Below are 21,636 nucleotides of genomic sequence, written 5' to 3' on the forward strand. Positions count from 1 at the left end.
ATTACCTCATCTTGAATAAGGAGTCATTCAACATTGTCTTATTGAGGTTCTAGGTTCACTTCTTAATCAATGATAGGTATGATAATCTAAACATCATCAAAAGTGATAGTAGGAATTGAGTTAGAATTCAATTCTTCCTTAAAAGCAATGTCTCTAACCTTATTTCTCCCTCCAAACGCAACATCCTAAAAGAATGTTGCAATTCTCGTCTAAAAACTATTTCTAATTGTGGGATCATAAAACTCATAACCCTTAGATCGCTCAGAATTTTCTCGACCCTTATACTTTATAGACATCAAAGAAGCCAGAAATGATGTCATTTCAACCTCACCGTTTTTAGCAAAACATTTCTCAATTTCATTAAGGAAACTTTGACCTGAGTAATCTTTTCAGATTTTGTGCCCCTAAAGGCTTCTGAAATGATTTGATTCGTGATCATTAGATTCATGCAATTTGAACGATCCCACCTCTCAAAATCCCTTTTAACATAAGGGGTGTTTTCCGCAATGAGAGGTGCGGGTTGTTCTTCCCTTAGTGTAATGTCTATGTTCATACAGCCAAGCACTATAAGTAAATACATTTTTCATTCATTGAAATTAGTCCCATTAAGTATGTGTATAGAATTTATATTAGCAGATATTGTGGCAGTAAAAGATGAATTAGCTGAATATAGAGCAAAAAAGAAATAAAAATAAGCTCACATCAATATTCATAAGTAAACAGTAAATTCAAGATAATGGCTAATCCCATCTCAAGATACCAAACACAACATTAATATCAAGTCTTTGGACAGTAATATTAACAGTAAGTGGTACTCTTGTTGTAGCAATCAAACATTAACAATAAATTATGTCAAACAATAAATTAATCTTTGAACTAACATATTACTCACATAAAATACCTTATAATTGTCACACATTTATTACCACAGTTGTCGTTGAAATTCTGTCAAATATTAACTTACCTTTGGGTCAATTAATAAACACATGAATCACAAAAACATATAATCATATTGATATTTTAAATAAACTAATGTACATAAAAAAGGTCACTTTGGTGGCGTTTTGTTTCAACTAATCTATTTAAAATATTAGACATCCTTAATTAAAACCTAAAGCCAAAATCAATTTATTTGTTTCAAAATATTTCTCTTAATTTCATCTTTCAATCAAATTAAAAGATAATAGTATATATATATATATATATATATATATTTATCCCAAAACAACATACAATGATGTTAGCAAATATAATAATAGTTGAATAAATCATAAACCATAAACAACCTCATATAAGACTTCAAATTTAAACCAAAATAATTTGAATAAAAGTAAATCTCATCTCAAGATACCGGACACTACATCTTTGGACAAAATATTAACTTGTAAGTGATATATTAGTGTAATAATCAATCATTAATAACAAGAACACGTGGAACCATAAATCTTCCTTTGGGCCGATTTGTTACTCTCATGTAAAACTGAATAATTGTTACATGCTTATTACCATAGTTGCACGTGTAATATTGTTGACATTCATTTGGGCCGATCAATATTAACATAACTTAAGTTACATGCGCGCAACTTTTTATATTTTAAAACAAAATAATTTATACAAAAAAAATCACTTTGGTGACTTATTGCTTCAATTAAGTTATTTTAAAAAATATATAAACATGCCAATATTCAAATTTAAAATTTACCCAATAGTCAAATGTCAAAATTATTTTTTTATTGCTTTATAGACTCTGAAATAACCCAAAATAAGGTTGTTTTAATAATGCAATAAAAAAACTGAAAACCTTAATCTTTGACTATTTTTTTTCCAAAATCATATATATTAAAACCAAACAGAAATAATGTAATGGTTCAAAGCCAAATAATTAACAAGCATATGTATTCATAATTTTGGCATTGACAAAAACACCAAAGAAATTCACGCATATACATGTATTCATAATCAAATAGAAAAACTTACCTTAAATTTACCATGTAAATCCAAAGTTGTATGATTAGACAGAGATTGGCATGAATACTTGAAAAATATTTTCAAGCCAATAAATCTCAAAAACAAAATCATAATAGTTTGCATATCCCACAATTCATACAATAAATCATATCATCATAATTTAACCAAATATTTGGAACCATAAGATGACAAAACCTATATTATAGAACCAAATTTAAAATCATATTCTTTAAACATATATTATGAAAACATGAGTTTACTTCAAAATATCCAAAACCTGAATAAATATTCATAACATAAAATTAATAACTTCAATGAATATCCATTAAACCAAATTAACAAAATCATAATTCATTTAGATTGACACTGAAGCATCCAACATCAAAATTCCCAAAAAAGAAAAACATGGTATATGCAAATAAACAAATAGCAATAGAGCATGCTTTGAGGGGAAAAACATATCCAGAACTAGTAATCAAAAGTCAACGGAACAAAGAAACTAAAGAAAAATTCCAACAAAAACTTCAAATTCCCAAAATAAGAACAGCATGTTTATTATGAATTACTCACTTACCGTATGCAAGTTTATCCGAAGGATATGAAAATAAGTGACCAAATGAGGTAGACCACCCAAAGTCTCAACAATAGTATATTTATCAAATAAACTATAATAACCCAAAAAAATTCAATAGGCACACATTCATATACATGATATCACAATCATAAAAAAAAAAAAGAGTAATCCACCTGTATAAATTATATGATTGTTTGTAGTTTTTACCTTAACCAGTTTAATGACAAAAAAAAAAAACTCTAACTTAGAGAATTCTTTTATGAAGCAAGAATAATTTAAGAATAATAACAATACAATGATAATGATAATTTAAGAATTAAATATGGAAATAAGTAAAACATGAAATCATGAAAGAATGGGCCTACAAATTTCACCGCGTCCTTGTGAAAAGGATATAGGACCCAATTTTAACGAGTTTATTCATCTAATTTCTAACATAAATCTCATCTTTTTCTTGATTGGTTAAACTCAATCAAATAGTACGGACAGGAAACTAACAATAACTTTGACTACATGAAATTCTTTAGATCGAAACAGAAAAGTCATATTTTTTCATAAACGACTTCCAAATTTCACAACACTACAAGCAATTTCTTTGAAACCTTTTAATTAAAATATAAATTCAAAAGATTTAACATAGTATATAATCGAAATATCAAATAAAAATAATTGAAAAATAAATCAATCTAAAACAATAAAGAATCAATTGTTCTCAATGATTCAAAAATAATAAAGAACCGTATATAATATCTAATATAAAATTAGACCTGTAAATTAGGATCTATCATATCAAATCATTAAGAACAAATCAAGAACAAAACTAGATGCGAAAGCGTGCCTGAATCCATGAATTCCTTGAAATTTTTATAGATCTTGGGAATTTGATCTTCTAAATTAGCATACAAAAAAATTCAAAGAATATTTGCTCTCTCTCTCCTAAAGATGAGAAATTCGAAAAGATATATTGTATATAATTTGAGAACCATACCCTTAATATCTATAATTTTGACATATTAACCCTAATTCCTAATTAGCCCATTATCAATTAGAATTTGATTAAAACTTAATTACTAAGGTATCTACACATATTTAACCCATACTACTTTAACCAAATTAGATCACTTTTAATTTAGACTAACCTATCATGATATTAAATAATAACATATAATTACACTTATTACATAATTTGCTAATTATTTTGCAAAAACTCTTGGCGTAAAAGCCTCCAAAGTACTTTTATCGCTAAAACTCATACTTCCTAATTTTTAATTGTTTAACATTTTTACTTTTTTTTTAAAATAATTACATGTTTAATGTTTAACCATGACTTGTTCTGAAAAAAATAAATTTTGTTCTTATTTCAAAAGGATCTTATTTTTTATCAGCTTTTATTCATCGCTCTAATTTCAAATTAACTATTATAATAAATATATAATAAATAGGGTTTTTCCTTGTCCTATTGCAAACCCTAAACCAAACGACTAGAATAGCCATTCAGCACTCCTCACAGCATTCAGCAATTTGAGCTGTCCCATAATAGCATAGTTATTACATAATTATGGAAGCTGGGAATCAGAAGCACTAACAGCATATTCATGGATGCGGGGAATCAAAAGCACTAATAGTGAGTTTAGTTTGACAAACATAAACGAATAAAAATCAAAATATATTTTCGAACTGATCTCCCAACACTCGGTTTTTTATAGTATGATTGCTGGATTAAAATGAAAAAGCAAACATTTTAAAGCACTAATAGCTTGCACGACAAAGACGAGCACATCAGATCCTTATACAAGGACAACGGAGAAGCAGCATCTTTTTCCAATGGCCTTCCAATTACTGACTTGCCACCCTTCACCATCCTTGTAACACTCCACCTATTATCAATCCAAAGAAATTATGAAATATTTAAGAACCCTCAATTGATCTAGTGCTGCTGATAACTATAGATATGGAAGAAAAAAACACAAAACACGACACCAGAAAGAATACTATTTTTGATCTAGTACTGTCTTTACCAATATTTGTGACCATTTCAAGTTTATTGGTACTTTTTAAATATATATATATTGTATAATTTCTAATTTCTTAATGAATTATTGAATTCATCACCCACCTTGTGGGTGAAAATTCATTTTTAAATAATATTTATATTTTGAAAAATTAAAATGGTAGTTTTAAGTAAATTGTTATTTTTAGGATAACTATTTATTAAAAATATAAAAGGTTTAGGTACTCCTAGATATATGCATTCTCAGTGAAAAAATAATATTAAAAGAAACACAAACTTAAACATAGATATGAGTGGCAGGTTACGGAGAGAAGTGGATAATATTTCAAAACAATGAGTGTATTTTTAAAAATATATAAAATTTAACTACATAAATGCCTTACTACATTATCATTTAAAGCCTATAATTTACTGATTTGAGTCACTGAACTCAGTCAAAACACATTATTATTAGTATAATGTATACAAGCAAATATAGCTCAATTGCATACCCATATTTGCAAACATAAATTTTAAATTAGATTCAACAACTTAATCTTTATATTTTATTTTTTGAACTATAAAAATAGAAAAAAGATAATGACAAAAGAAATAAAAAATTGATTAAAAATATCAAAATATTGTTTCAACCAGTGTGTGCCAATACACACCTGTACAAGGTGTGGCATTGGACGAAATAGATTGAAACACAACAAAATTTCCAAAATACACTGAAATTTTGATCCGACGAAAATTAAACTACTTAGTATCCATGACACATCCTTGATTTTTAATAATGTACTTTAAGGGCGTGTCACTACCAACTTTGCTTGTTGAGTTTTTACGTCTGAATCTATGAAATCATGGTCCATAAACTAAATCAAAATCTACCTAATAATTATAGACGCATGCATGTTAAAATTTGTATAAACATATGATATTTGGAACAGGATTATGACATAAAAATACGCAAAACACGTTACGGAAACACAGAATGTTAGATCTAGCATTTAAAAAAGGAGGATCAGGGACTTGTTACATACCTTGTCCAGAACTTCTTTATCATCCCGCAACCCTCCAATAACATGTATTTCCTCTCCAATTACAATAGTGCCAAAACATCCCCTTGAATTGTTCATGGAGTCTACCATCATCCATGAACCAGCACGAGGATCAAAGACTTCAACTGTTGAGACCATTCTGTTTCCATCAAATCCACCTATAGCATATCTACAAAAATATTTCCGTTTCACATTGGATACAAAGGTAAGGTATTCTTTATACCACAATGTTATTTTCTATATATAAGGGAAAAGTGAAGCAAACATGCACTCAAAATTACGTTCAGATAGTTGGGTATTAATCTCTATTAATGTAGAAATCAACAGGGTTGTTTTTGGTATTAATCTCTATTAGTATGTAAACAAAATTAGGTTGCTATTCATACCATACAGTGTTTAGATCTAAGATTTAGTTCTTCCATGTTCCAGTAGCATAGTGCAAAGGCCTACATCAGTTAAATTATGGGCATTCTAGGCTTATAAATACAACAAAGACACTCGACCTTACTGCCAACTCTTTTTATGTCCGGTGTCAATCATAAAATTTAACAAAATTACCATACTAGCTTAATCATGATTTTACCGAAGGCAATTTAAGATCACTGTTTGGTAGCAGGTGAAAATCAAACACCAATTAATACACATAACAAAATATTGTGTTAAAACAATTAAAAGCCAATAATTTCACTCTAATAAAATTTTCACCCTATTGGTTGGGATTGAGGTGACCCCTGAACAACTAGTTCTAATCACCAATTGTAGATCACATTGACTATTGGATAATCACTCCATTGGGCTCAAACAGGAAACAAACTTACAACTTCTCATTGAGCACAACCAATGAATGAGATCCTCTCTTTGTGACCATGCTCTCAAGTTTTTCCCATGCATGGTGCCGAGGATCCAATCTCTCTATAGATCTGAGATTTATGAAATGAAACAGTCAATAAGAATGTTGGACCGTAATAGTTTACACTATAAATAAGTCCACAAAAGAACATCATTAGGAGATAAAAATAGATTCTAACTTCTTATTACACATTTTATAAATGACATGCCTTAAATGCAAATTAAAAATTAGGCATCTCTATGACTAAGACCAACCTCCTTGTATACGAGTTAAGCACACATGACCAAGAAGATGAGACGTTAAATCTTGATAAGGTAAAAATCAAGGCAATGAATGCTCTCTTATTTATTGCCTGACTTTTTTAGGCCTCCACAATCAATTCTATAATTACCACATTGTTTCTGTTAGAAACTAAACCATCATATAGACAGAACAGAACCTGAAATTGAGGTTTGATTCCTACACTTTGTTAGCCTAGTTTTGGATGATTTAAAACTATCAAGAACAATAGAGAACTAGTGAAAAGATGAAAAAAAAAAGTGCCCTTCCTATTATTTGTTGAAATATGTGAAATCCAAATATTTTGGGGATATATTTTAAAGTTATTTAGATAGTTAAATCTTATTTAGGTCGATAAATCTCAGAATAAATCATTTGAGATATTCTAGGAATATTTTATTTTATCTTTTAGAAGTTTATTAAAATAAGCGAATTATTTTATTATTTTTCTAATTAGGTTATGACTCTTTTCTCTATTTAAATTCAATTTTTAGTTAATAAAATACAAAACAATTTTATTAAATGCTCTCTTGAAAACTTCCATGGCATTTGAACTAAGTTAAATCTCTAGTAACATCATGGTTTAAACAGCTTTCACTGGAGATAAGAGATCCAGCAATCAAACAGAGATAGACAGTTCTACCGTTGAAACAACTACCAAGAGTACAATGACTCAAGGGACAAAGACATCTCACCTTTCTTTTCAGCTAATATATCACAAGCTGAATGGCAAGAATTATCTGGAATGGTCGCAGTCCGTAAAGTTAGCAATTGATGGGTGCAGCAAGTTAGGTCATTTAACTGAAGAAGTCAAGCAACCATAGGTGGGCGATCCAAAGATGAGCAAGTGGAGGTCAGAAAATTTTATAATAATTGCATGGCTTATTAATTCCATAGAAGCATCCATAGGTAAACCTTTTCTTTTTCTCCCGAATGTTACAGATGTTTAGGACGCTGGGAAAGACATCTATTCAAATTTAGAAAATGCTTCATAGATCTTTGAGTTACAAATAAATCTATGAAAAGCTAGACAAGGGGAAAAGGAAATTGCTTTTTATTATAACGAGATGATGTCTCTTTGACAAGAATTGGATCAGTGTTATAATGATGAATAGGAGTGTCCTGGAGATGGTGTAAAAGCTATAAAAAAAGAAGAGAATGAACAAGCTTATTTATTTCTGGCTTGTTTAAATAAAGAATTTAATAAAGTGAGATCTCGGATTTTAGGAAAAAAACCGCTTTCAAGAGTTTGTGAGATTTTTTCTGATGTTAGAAGAGAGGAGACAAGAAGAAAATTAATGTTAAGGTCAGGATTTAAAGCTAATGATGATCAATCTACTTTTGTAACCGTTTAAAATAATTATGATAGTGAAAAAAAAAAAAAAACTTTGGTGCGATCACTGCAAAAAATATTGACAAACTTGAGAAATGTGTTGGAAACTCCGTGAAAAACAGACGAATGGGAAAAAAAATGGCAATGGTCGTGATTCACAATTAGGGAATAGTAGAGCTTTCCAAACAACTGATCAAAATTATGAGAGCCAAACTTCTCTGGAAGGATCTCCATTCACTAAGGAGCAATTAAAGCGTCTACACAAATTTTTTCAATCACCACAATTTCGGATGAATTCTTGTTTTCCTAACTCATCTAATAATCCTTCTTCCTCCTTTGTCCAATTAGGTACTGATTTTTCTATTTTTTCATTGTCAATCCTTGTAAAACAAACATGTGGATCATTAATTCTAGAGCAAATGATCACATGACTAGTAGTCATTTTCTTTTTTTCAACTTATACACCTTGTGCAAAAAACAAAAAGATCAAATTAGCAAAATGTGGCATTCTCGGCAATAGCCAGGAAAGGCACTGTTAAAATTTCGCCTTCCTTAGTTTTACATGATATTTTACATGTGTCAAATCTAGCTTGTAATCTTATATCGGTTAGTAAACTATTTCAATCCTCAAATTGTCATGATATATTTGACTCCTCTATTTGTAAATTTTAGGATATGGTCTCAGGGAAGATGATTGGCAACGCTAAAGAATCTTGGTCTCAGGAAAGATGATTGGCAACGCTTAAGAATCTTGTGAAATTTACTTTCTTGACGACGACCATCTAAGTCAACCAATAACCACTTTATGTTTAAATTATATTTCTAATTTTGATAAGGTTATAATTTAATATTATAGGGTTGGACATCCTAATTTTTACTGTTTAAAATATTTGTTATCTAATCTATTTAAAAATAAAAGTCCATATCATTGTGAATTTTGTGAATTGGAATCATTAGTCATTCTTTCCACCTTAAAAATATAAAGCTTCAAAATCTTTTTCGTTAATTCATAGTGATGTTTGGGGACCTTTGAGAGTTTCAACTATTTCAGGAAAACATTGACTTGTCACATTTATTGATGATCATACTCGTATTTGTGGGGTTTTTTTATTAGAAGACTAGTCTGAAGTTAAAAATGTGTTTTAATCTTTTAATGCTATAGTGAAAACACAATTTGCTGTGAGAATAGAAATATTTTAGAGTGACAATGGTGAGAAATTTTTTTAGTGACCAATTACATTTTTTTTAACCAAACATAGAATAATCCACCAAAGCTTTTGTACAAATACACCACAATAAAATGGAATTGCAAAAAAAAAAACGTACATCTTTTAGAAGTAACTAGAGCCTTAATATTCACTAGTCAGGTACCACGTTATCATTGGGGCGAAACATTGTTAACAACTACATATCTTATTAATAGAATGTCATTAAAACTCTAAACTATAAAACTCTTTTCCATCTCTTTAAAGATAACTTTCTTAACTCTAAATTGATCACAGATTTATCTTTCCGAGTTTTTTAGTGTAGTATTTTTGTTCATCTTCACAACCAAGGTAAACTAGATTCTAGAGCAAAAAACTCCGTCTTCATTGGCTGTGCTTCTAATAAAAAGGGTTACAAATGTTATGATTCAATTGATAGGAAAATTATTGTTACCACGGATGTCACATTTGTTGAAACGCAATCTTATTTTGATTCTAATCTTCAAGAAGGAAATTATAGTAAAGAAGATTCTATAATTAATCAAGAAAAGACTAGGAATATACAACATAGAGATTCTAATAACGAGGAAGGTGAATTTATGATTAACACAGAAACTAATGATGTTAATATTGTTAATAAAAAGGAGTATGAAGGTGTAGAGTCTAATCATAAGAATAAAGAACAAAAAAAGACCGAAATTAAGAAAATGGAATCCACTAAATTCATAACCAAGAATCCGACTCGCAAAATCTTGTCAAAAGTCTAAGTAAAGCTTATAATCCAACCAATAACTTTTTTGATTTAGATATTCCAATTACTAAAAGAAAAAGTGTGAAATATTGTCAAATATCCCATGTCTAACTTTATGTCTTATAAAGTCTTGTCTTCGGCAATCTCTGCCTTTATTTCGTGTCTCGATACTATGAAAATACCCAAAAAGTGTGAAAGATGCTTTACAAATTCCTAAGTGGAAGGAGGCTATTTTAGAAAAAATTCGCGCTATTGAAAAAATAGGTACATGGAAACAGTAAAATTACCTGTAGGAAAAAAACAGTGGGCTATAAATGAGTGTTCACAACCAAATTCAAACTGAATGGATCTTTATATAGATACAAAGCCCGACTAGTGGCTAAAGGGTACACTTAAACATACAACATAAATTATCTTGAAACATTTGCTCCGGTAGCCAAATTAAATTTTGTTAGAGTTCTTTTATCAATTATTATAAAACTTGATTGGTCTTTACAGCAGCTGGATGTGAAAAATGCTTTCCTAAATGGAAAACTTAAAAAAGTTTACATGGATCCTCCTCCAAGTTTGAAGAAAAATTTGGAACTCATGTAAGCTCAGGAAATCTTTGTATGGTCTAAAGCAGTCTCCTCAAGCTTGGTTTGAATGGTCCACTCAAGTTGTTAAAAAATAAAGTTACTCACAAAAGCAAGTTGATCACATAATGTTCTATCGACACTCACAAAAAAGTAGAATAGCAACTATTATAGTTTATATCGATGATATCATTCTTACAAGAGATGATGTGGATGAATAAGGCGTCTCAAAGAGTATCTACCATTGGAGTTTGAGATCAAAGACTTGCGTCCTTTGAAATATTTTCTTGGAATGAAAGTTACTCGATCATAGAAGAATCTTATGGTCTCTCAAAAAAAATGTAATTGATCTTTTAAAAGAGACTAGGATGAATGGTTGCCGCCCAGCTAACACACCAATTGGTCCAAATGTAAAATTCGAAAATAAAAAAGGTCAATTAGTTGATAAAAAACAATACCAAAGATTAGTTGGCAAGTTAATTTACTTATCACACGCAAGGCCAGACATAACTTTTGCAATGAGCCTAATGAATCAATTTATGTACTCCCCAATAGAGAAACATGAAGAAGCAACGTTCCGAATTTTGAGATACTTGAAGAGTTCACCTGGAAAGGACTTATTCTTCAAGAAATCCGAACAAAGAAGAACTGAAGCTTATACAGATACAAATTGGGCAAGCTCAATAACAGATAGAAGATCTAAATCAGAATACTATACATTTATTTACGGAAACCTTGTGACTTGGCGAGGTAAAAAATAAAGTGTTGTAGCAAGAAATAGTGCAGAGACTGAGTTTAAATCAATGGTTCAAGGAATTTGTGAAATGATGTTGTTAAAAAGAATTAGGGAAGAACTGAGGAAACCAATAACTTCACCAATGAAGTTATATTGTGATAGCAAAGCTGCCATTAGTATTGCTCACAACCTAATCTAACATGACAGAACTAAACATGTTGATATTGATAGACGCTTTATGAAGGAGAAGATAAAGAAGGCCAAGTGTGCATACCGGTTGTTCCTTCAAAACAACATATTGCTGACATACTCATCAAAGGGCTCTAAGACAAGCTTTGATTTTCTTGTAAGCAAGTTGGGCACCAACTTGAGGGAGGATGTTAAAATATGTGAAACCTATATATTTTGGGGATATATTTTAAAGTTATTTAGGTAGATAAATCTTAGAATAAATCATTTGAGATATTCTAGAAATTATTTTCCTAATTAGGTTATGACTCTTTTCTCTATTTAAATTCAGTTCTTTAGTTAATAAAATACAAAACAGTTTTATTAAATACTCTTGAAAACTTTCATTATTAGGATGTAAAAAAATGGTAAACAACCACACATGCACGTGCACATAAAGCAACAAGTGATTCCTATTTCACTGCAACTGAATCAAGCTAATCAGAGAAGTCTATTACGTACCATTTATAACTTGGGGAAGTCTATGAAAAAACAAAATCAAAGATTTATAACCACTGCTTGAAAAATAGTCATGAATGTCCAAGGATTCTCTGTAATATTTTTAAAAATAAAACTGAAAAACATGACAAACATTTTCATGACAATAATACAATTGCCCTCCATCTATTACCTACGACGTCCTTCCTATCCCTTTCTCATCTGAGAATACGCAAGGGACAGGGATGAGCCTCAATATAAAGCCACATTAACGGGCAAAAAGGTGGTGGCATAGCTAATCTTGAATGGTATCAATGTATAGTGCAAGTAATGAAAGGCTTTAAATATAAGATTAATTACCAGATGTAAGATCATAGAAAGCATTTCTTCTTTTTTTCAAGAACTTAAAATACATGGATAATCATCAGCCTTTACACACACCGGTATAGATGAATCACAAGTGCACTCACAACTCTGAAGTATGACCATCAAGACCCCAAAAAAAAAAAAAAAACTTACTTCAAATAGCTGTTTCCGTTGTATCCTCCAGAAACATAAAGTATCCCATGGACTTCTGCTGCAGCCGGAGCAAATCTCTTCAAAACAAAGTAGTATTGGTTAACAAATCAGGAAAAAGTTAAGATCATAATGGTAGCACATAAAGTTAAAGTTTTAAGTGAGCAACAAAGAATTTTACATCTTTCCACAATTTATAACTAGCCACTTCATGGTTGATAGGCCACCAACTAGTTGGCATCCCTAAGGCATTCTATATATTAGTCTATACAAGCATCCAATAATTTGATGTAGACACAAGCTATCATTAGAATATACCTTATGCAGTAGTGATTGAATAGGCATCCACTTTCCAATGTTTGGATCAAACATCTCTACCTCTGAGAAACATTCAACTCCATTTCCACCTCCAACAACAAACATGCTATCCTCTAAAGGAAGCAAAGCAAAGCTCCCTTTCTTTTGATTTAATGGGGGGCGAGTGGTCCACTGATTGCTTAGCGGGTTGTATGATTCAACTAGGGGAAATGAAGTTGATAGCAAGATTATCTTGTTAAGATAGGGAGCGACTGAACAAAACAAATGCCTAAAGGAAACAATCATACCTGTATCATACCATAAATTACCATCTACGCCACCCAAAATATACAATGCATCACTGAATTTTGCTGCCGAAGCATGCGATCGTGGAAAGCTCATTGTAGTCCATGTTCTCATCATGTCCTGAGAAGAAGAGTAGATGTCCAAAGAAGATAACCATGAACAACCATCAAATCCTCCGACTATACATATTGATGCATCATAAGCTGGATGAGGTTGGTCATCCACTAATTGAAACTTCTCTTCTTCAAAATCATCCGCCTCAACACACCTTGATTTGAACCCAATTTCCAACATCCTGCACTTGTTTTTCAACTGTTGGATTTCTAATCTTGATTCAACCTAAAAAGCCAAGTTGCTCAACCGTCAAAAGTGCTATCTCCATTAAAATAACACTTAACAAACTCAGTATACATTTAGTTTCCCTTATACCGGTTACATCATATACAAATATCAGATTAAAAACTAAAAGAGCTTTTGAAAGAAAATAATAGACAACTAAATCTGGAAACTAGAACTATAATTTGTTATTTAAATCTGAACCCATAACCTGGTAAACAAAAAAAATAAAAATAAAAAAACAAAGCCTGCATTTAAAAAAATTGCTAATATAATCTGCTAAAATGTCACTAGCCAAGAATAAAGTCATACCTTAAAAGATGAATCAATGTCGACAAATATTAGGAAAAAAATCCACATCGTAACACCCAAAAAGGGAAAATGTCGAGCAACTTGGAATTAAGAACTAGAGACTATACACAGCTATTTATGAAAATGGGATAAAAGATACTGAACATGTTCTACAACCAACAAGGGCGTTGAATGCGGATAGTAGACACCAATAACAGTTTTAGCCAAAGCTTGCAAATTGTCGAAATAATATTTTGAAGCAAGATTTCAATGAAAATAAGAGATGCAGGCAAATTAATCAGCATCATAAGGGGAGGACTTCAGGGGTAAAACCAATATATATATATATTTTATGGGAACAAGGTAAGAGAATGAATAGGGAGACTTCAGTGTCATAAAGATTAAGGCAGATTAATAAGCGTCATAAGGAGGGAACTTACATCAAATGTAAAACCAATATATACATATATTCTTATTTGATGGGACAAGGTATGAGAATGAGGAGGGAGACATAGCCTAAGTAGTACAACAATAAAGCAAACTTTTTGGCTTAAACAAAACCAGTTTTCAGATAACAAGTTCAAATTTTGCATTATGCCCATCGAATATGTGATAAAAGCTTTTAAGTATGATCACTTATTTGCTTTCAATTACAAGCTAACTTGAAAAATGAATCTCTATAATAATTAAAAAGTAGAATGTTCTTTATGGATGCATCACCAATTGCATAACAAAGGGACATTTCTTATGGAAATCCCAATCTCCAGGAGTGCAAAGAAATTAATAGCTGGAAGCTAGAAGTAGAAAGTGAAAATAGCAGGATTAGTTCGGCAGTTCACCTCAGGTGTAACAACTGATAACAATGTTAGGCATTCTAGTAGCATCAAGGACAAGCACTATGTTGAAAAAGGGAGAGATATTTTTCAAGAACACTGATAATAAATATGATATATATGTTTAGCACTACGACCGCATAACTATCATATACAATGATATGAAACTGTAGGAGGAAATGCAATGTTTAAAATAAAAAGAAACAACCCTTAAGAAACTAGATATCATACCAGTTTTTCCTCTAAAGAATTGACCTTTTGAGCTTGCTTGAACTGAGACAACCTCAACTCCCCCACTTCAAAAACCAACTATAAGAACATACCACATCAAGATAAGCGTAAGTGTCAGAGCATAAAAAAGAAACAGTCAAAAATTCAAGGTAGTGACTCAAGTACCTTGGCCACTGTGGAGTGAATGCAAGAAGAGTTCATCTTGGAGGCCAATGCTAATTCTGGAAGAGAGAGATTAGTCAACTGATCTTCAGTGTCTTCTGACTGATTATGTGTTGGTACAATCTCTCTCGGAACACATGGAAGCAAAGACTCCTCATGTTCTGATTTGAACAATGTACCTTCCGTGGGTAATTCTGAGAGGTTTTCCTCTCTAGGAACTTCCAAATGAAGGTAAGAAGTGCTTGGTTCTATCAACACAGAAGAACAAAAGGCTTCATAATTTGGTTTTGAGCTTGCAACTTTGCCATATTCTTGAACCTCCTCTAGGTTTAATGGAGCTTCTGCATCCTTGCTACTTTCATCCAAACAATCTGGAAGACACTGAGCATCCAGTTCTCCATTGAACTGACCAACATTCACTTCAGATGCTGGTAGATTGAATTCTTCAACTTCCTTTGTTGAATTGGAACCAGTTTCCTCTTTGAAAAAAGCACTCCACTTTTTTTGTGAATGTCTTGCAACACAAGAGTAGGAGATATCCCAGTTTAACATCTGGTTCCCAACAGCCTGCTTAGGATTTGATGCAACTTCGTTGTTAATTGAACCTGAGAACAGTTGCCTTTCTTCTCTTGAACCATTATCTTTCCAAGTGAACCGCCCTACATTAGGCCGAGATTTATGACCATCAGATACATTCATATTTCTCACCACAGAAGAAAAAGAGAGTCCAACAATAGGATTCAAAGAGGAATCTTCCACGCTAGCGAGATTCATATTAGAAGCCTCCACTTTTGAAGTAGAATTCTCCCCAGAATCACAATTGTATTCTGCATTGGGGGCCCTTAATGTTTTGCGTTGAGCACCCATCTTTTCAGTTTTCTTTGAGAGGAAAGTATTAGTTATTACAGGAGAAGAGGAAAACAGAGATATCAACTTGTTTGTTTGAGCCTGATCTAGTTCAAACCAAAAAAGCTTTCGTTCATAATAGTTATCTGCAATTATTGGTTGGAACTGACGTTCCAGCAACGGCTGGCATCGCATTTGTATTTTGATTTTTACCTTAAAACAAATGGAGAAAGATCAATTACACGTCTAGACTATGATCAAATTATCATAAAAAACTTGATCAATACACAAAAACAACTTAAATACAATATAATCACAATTAATACCTGCGCGGCATAAGGGGTGTTTTCTGAACCATCGATGGTCCAAGCACTGGAGTTGATAGAAAGTTGTCCTGAGCTTGCAGCCTCGAAGATACCATGCAGCTTCCTGTCACTATAATTGAACAAGAACAGTGGCAAACCAGGTTCGATGTTCTTTACATAGGAATAATGAGGAGAAGGTAATCCTGTTAGAAAATTTGAACACCACTTTAGTCACAAGACTCTGGACAAAATCATGTACACATGTGATATGACGCTTTTATTGCAATAGGAATTTTAGTTTTATTTATTCATTATATCAGGTTTTATTAACAATTTTAGATTTACTTATTTTCTCTATTATCTTAATTTTTTATTTCCTCTAGGTTAGAGATTCTATTAGAACTTCTTCTATCAAAAAGAAACTTTATTTTGAGAGGGGGTCAAGTCAAGGACGAATCTGTCTTTTGAGGAAACATAAGTCGAAGCAAGAATTCTTTCTCGTCTAGACCTCTGACTAGATCTTCCGCTAAGGCACATAAAAATATGCTCATCAGTAAGTAGACCATTTGCTCTTAATGTGATAGGAAACCAACCAAATAATTGCTTTGACAAACATTCTCCAAATGTACTATGTTTGCATCCAAAGATAACACCAGCTAAATTGCTCTTCCTAAGATTCCTAGCAGTTGTGCTACAATTAACAGTAGGATGTTGCTGAGCTTTTTCACTTGCAGTGAATGTCTGTGTCTTCCTCCCAGCACCCATGCTGTTATTCAAGAAAAAATACAAGTTCATTAGGTTTTCACATATTTGAAGTATCACTGATGTCAAGAAGAAAAACTAAAAAAAAGTGAGCATTTGTCCACATAAAAAGAATTTTGCACACAAAAATATCTACAAATATAAAGAATATGCATGTATAAGTAGAATAACCCAATTTAACATATTGTTTATGGGTTCAAGTTTAACTCTAATACCCATAAAATGAAGATAGATACAAAAACTAAGAATATTTACACAAAAAATCAATAAAATGGAATATCTCCAAGCACTTTTTTTTTCTTTTTAAAAGGGAGATAATTTGAAATGGAAGAAGCAATTTTTCCTAAAATATTATCAAATAAATTAAATAAACTCTCAATTTTACAAAAAAAAAAAAAGTTAACGTAAAGATAGGGTAAAAACACTAAAACCTAACTAAATGGCAAGGGAGAGGAAAAAAGGGAAAATGTAAACACTTGAAAATAATCAAAATCCTTTCAACCACGAAAGACCGCTTTAGCTATGTTATAGAAATAAAACTTCATCAAAATCAAACTAGTAAGGCTTAATTCTAGTTGTTTCCATTACAAGAAAAGTTGTTAATAAGCAAAACCAAATAACAGAAACAAAAGTAACATTTGATAGAATTGAACATAAAACAACAATACAAAATGAATTCTAAAATAATTATTATTACACAAATATAAAAAAGAAAATCATGCGTTTCATTCTAAAAAAAATATTTAGTTTATTTCATTATTTTTAATGAGCAAGTAGGCAAAGAACCAACCAAAATCATCAAATTGAAAAAGCAAGAGTGTCTGCTTATTGATACCAAAAGAAAAAAAAAAGTCGTGATCATTCCTGTTAAAACAGAGTTGATTCTTCAAATAAAATTTTCCAACATTTTGGGATTTTTTATTTATTTTATTGGGAAATTTCACCATTTCTTATAACAAAAAACTTAAAATGAAAAAGGAAATGGAGATTTTTTTTCGGGGGACTAGCTTCTCCAAATGATATACCAATAAAAAGTAGTTCCTTTAAAGAACAAAATAAAAAAAAAAGGCTTTGATCTGAGACCCTTCCCTCCAGGATAATAACGATAGAAACAAATAAACACATTTTAAAAAAGAAAAATGAAAGTTCGAAAAAATCGAATGATCAGCGAGAGTAAGACCTGCACTGGAAGAGAAGAAAAATGAAATAGCGGGGATAGTTTCTCGGTAAAGTTAGGGCTTGAAAAGGAGTGGGAACATACAAGAAAACTATTTTAGGGTTTATAGGATTGATTGTTTTTGAGAAAGGAGTTACAGAGGTGATGGGAAGTTCAGAAGACGGAGAAGGAAAACTGACACAAATTATGAAGCGCGAAATGACTTTTTATTTTTCATAACCCGTACAAGATAGTTTCACGCTTAAATTACTTATATATCTTTCCCTAATATATATAGCATATTTAAGGCTTTTTTTCAACAATGAACAAGACAACTTTATTATTTACGAATATAACCAATTTCAAAAAGTATAACAAAAAAAAAAAACCTGAAATGAACAGTGTCAAACGGTGTTGACACTCCGATAACCAGCACCAAAGTTCATTATTGTGTAACTATTATTTTGTGATTGAATAATGGATAAAAAATTAATATTTTTGGTGTTAGTATTGTTATAGTCGGCATTCGTATGGATTCTTTTGAGTACTTTTTAAAAAATATGAGTATTTTCCTATTCAAAAAATATTATTTTAATAATGTCGGCATGTAAATGGTCGATATAGGAAAAAAAAATTAAAATTTGTTATCAGTATTTTTTAGTGTCAACATTTATGTTGTCGGTACCAATTCATATTTAAAAGAAAAAAGGGTTTGTTAGTGTTGGTGCTTCTCATTACGGATACCAATATAATTTTAAAAAAAATTATTGGCGTACTTTGGTTTTAGAACCAGGGATCATTTAAAAAAAAAGGTCAAGCACTCGAGTTAAAAAAATTGGGAAAAAGAGAAAATAAAATAAAATATAAATTGCAAAAAAATGAAAAAAATTAGCAATAAAATAAAATGTAATTTCTTTCAAATTGTGAATTTTATTAAGGTGTTGTTTTAAATTGAGATATAGATACAACTCCATATTTATAATTAAATAAATTTATTTATTTAATTTTCCAATCAGATAACCATATTTTACAGCTTTTATCAACAGTCAAAGGTTGTAACATGTTACCCAAAGAATTTAAAGCGAACATGAAATTGTTGTTTTGGCTAAAATTGATAAAATCCTTTAACTTTAGATTAAGAATGAATTTATTTATATATTTTAAGGAATGTGATATAAAATTGATACATTAACTTCATGTAGTAAATTATCTATGCAAAAACCATGGCATATAGGTTGATTTATGTAAAAGTAGAATTTTTAAAGACAAATTTTCCCTGAATGATTGATATTACATTAAGAAATATTTTATGCCATGCAATTTTTTTCTACTAAAACAAAAGTTAGGGTTTCCAACTTAAAATTTTTAAAAAATTAATTGTGAACTTTAGTTTCATTATTTTTTTGGTAATGTCTTTGCTATAAAATTATGATACAAAATTAAGTAATTAGAGACTAATATTCGTTTTGTTACTTAAATTTGCTTTAATTTTGAATTATGTTGGGAATTAGAGAAAGATTGAAAATGGATATGAAAAAGAGCAGCAAAGCATCAAAGAAGGCCGAAGGGAAAGGTCTAGTTGAAGCAAAATTCAATGCAATCGAACAAGAATGCAAGCAGCTTCGCGACGAAACTAATCTAATGATCCGTGATAGAATCTTGATAGAACAGAAAAATCTTCAAGAAGGAATTGCAAAGAATATTAAATGGAAAACAAAGGTATTATTCAATTCTTAGTTAGTTTCTTATGAACAGAGAGTCTCTTCCTTATATAGAAGAAGTAAACTTGAAATAAGCCTATAACTGCTGTTAACAACTTCTTAACAACCGATAACTGCTCAACCAATGACTATATCCCATAACATTCACCCAGCTTCCTCAAGGGGCAACACCCGAAGAAGACTACGAAACCGACTAAACAGAGATGCTGATAATGGTTTAGTAAGAATATCGGCCACCTGGTCACAAGCAGGAACCTCACCAACAACCAAGTCTCCACTGGCCACCTTCTCGCGAACAAAAAATAAGCCAAGCTCAACATGTTTAAACTTGGAGTGAAGAACTGGATTAGCCGCAACAGCTACGGTACTAGAATTGTCACACCATACAATCGGTAGATCAACCGAATTGACCTTTAGTTCTGCTAGTAAGGAGACTAGCCAAGTCACATCACTAGTGGCCGCAGCTAAACTACGATACTCGGCCTCTGCCGTAGAGCGAGAAACAACTGTCTGCTTTTTAGAACACCATGAGATAGGAGTATGGCCAAAATAGACACAGTAGCCCGTAGTAGACCGACGATCATCAAAATCAAGACCCCAATTTGCATCAGCATAACCGACCAATGATAGACGATCCGACGGACAAAACACCAACCCATGAGAAAGAGTTCCACATAAATATCGCAAAATTCGTTTTAAAGCCATCATATGAGAAGAAGTGGGAGCATGCATGAATTGACACACCCGATTAACAGCATAAGCAATGTCAGGGCGAGTTAGAACAACATACTGCAGTGCTCCTGTAAGACTGCGATATTCAGTTGGGTCTGCCAGCGGCTCACCCTCACTTTTAGACAAAACAGATGAACTCACCATTGGAGTATGAACACCTTTGGCATTAGCCATAGAACTTAGAGTAAGAAGCTCGCGAATGTATTTGCGCTGAGACAAATGAAGACTGCCAGAGGAAGACCGACTGACTTCAATACCCAAAAAATAATGAAGCTCACCCATATCCTTTAAAGTAAACTCATTATGTAACTGCTGAACAAAACAATTAATTTCATCAGATGAATTGCCAGTGATAACAATATCATCCACATAGACAATCACATAAAGTGTAAGTGCTGAGGAAACTCGGACAAATAAAGAAGCATCCGATTTAGAAAGAACAAACCCAAAAGAGAGAAGAAACTGCCGTAATTTGAGAAACCAGGCACGCGGAGCTTGCCGTAAGCCATACAAAGCCTTCGTTAAACGACACACAAGCTGCTCACCATTTGGACTCGATCGACATAACCTGGGGTCATTGCATAAACACTTCATCGGTCCGATCGCCATTAAGAAAGGCATTATTTACATCAACTCGTCGTAAAGACCACCCCTTAGTCACAAAGAACGGACAAAATTATTCAGATAGTAGCGGCTTGATCATGGGCTAAACGCTTCCTTGAAGTCACAGCCAGGGACTTGAGAACAACCCTTAGGAACTAATCGAGCCTTGCGACGATCAATAGTCCCATCGGGATTCTTCTTGACCTTGAAGAGCTATTTACACCCTATAACCTTTCGGTTAGGCGGAAGAGGAACAAGCTCCCAGGTATAATTGCGAACGAGAGCATCATACTCATCTTGAACTGCAGAGCGCCATTCTGGAGTGGACAGAGCTTCTTCAATCGTAGAAGGTTCTGTGACTTCAACATGCATAACCTTAGGCTTAAAAATACCAGCCTTGGCTCGCGTCACCATTGGATGCGTATTAGATACAGGAGTAGCACCGACGAAATGGCCAGCAGCGTCTCCCTCAACAGCAGTAGAGCCAAAGAGAATGCCATTCCCGGATGAACACCCACTGGGCTCTCGATCGACTCCAACCCTGCATCGAA

The 21,636-nt window shown here is 31.9% G+C and overlaps 1 protein-coding gene across 1 annotated transcript; it reads right to left on the reverse strand.

Moving 5' to 3' along the window:
• Positions 1-4,142: 4,142 nt before the first annotated feature.
• LOC108465346 (uncharacterized) lies at positions 4,143-18,296 on the reverse strand. The gene is made up of 11 exons (XM_017765676.2): positions 18,054-18,296; positions 16,705-16,877; positions 16,133-16,314; positions 14,964-16,019; positions 14,799-14,876; positions 13,110-13,446; positions 12,823-13,022; positions 12,508-12,584; positions 6,412-6,513; positions 5,576-5,762; positions 4,143-4,419 (listed from the first exon to the last, which is right to left on the reverse strand). Exons 2-11 carry the CDS (start codon positions 16,874-16,876, stop codon positions 4,330-4,332), a joined length of 2,481 nt encoding a protein of 826 aa, XP_017621165.1. The 5' UTR covers position 16,877; positions 18,054-18,296; the 3' UTR covers positions 4,143-4,329.
• Between the last annotated feature and the right edge of the window lie 3,340 nt (positions 18,297-21,636).

This window comes from Gossypium arboreum, chromosome 7 (assembly GCF_025698485.1).
Source record: "Gossypium arboreum isolate Shixiya-1 chromosome 7, ASM2569848v2, whole genome shotgun sequence".
In the NCBI taxonomy this organism is placed as follows: Eukaryota; Viridiplantae; Streptophyta; class Magnoliopsida; order Malvales; family Malvaceae; genus Gossypium; species Gossypium arboreum.

Bases quoted from the DNA above. Each gene is read 5' to 3' on its own strand.
- LOC108465346 (XM_017765676.2), bottom strand. From the start codon at position 16,876: ATGGGTGCTGGGAGGAAGACACAGACATTCACTGCAAGTGAAAAAGCT. The intron at 16,315-16,704 runs GTTGGTTTCCTA...ATTTTCTAACAG, and splicing joins TTTGTCAAAGCAATTATTTG to GATTACCTTCTCCTCATTAT. The intron at 16,020-16,132 runs GTATTAATTGTG...ATTTGTTTTAAG, and splicing joins ACACCCCTTATGCCGCGCAG to GTAAAAATCAAAATACAAAT.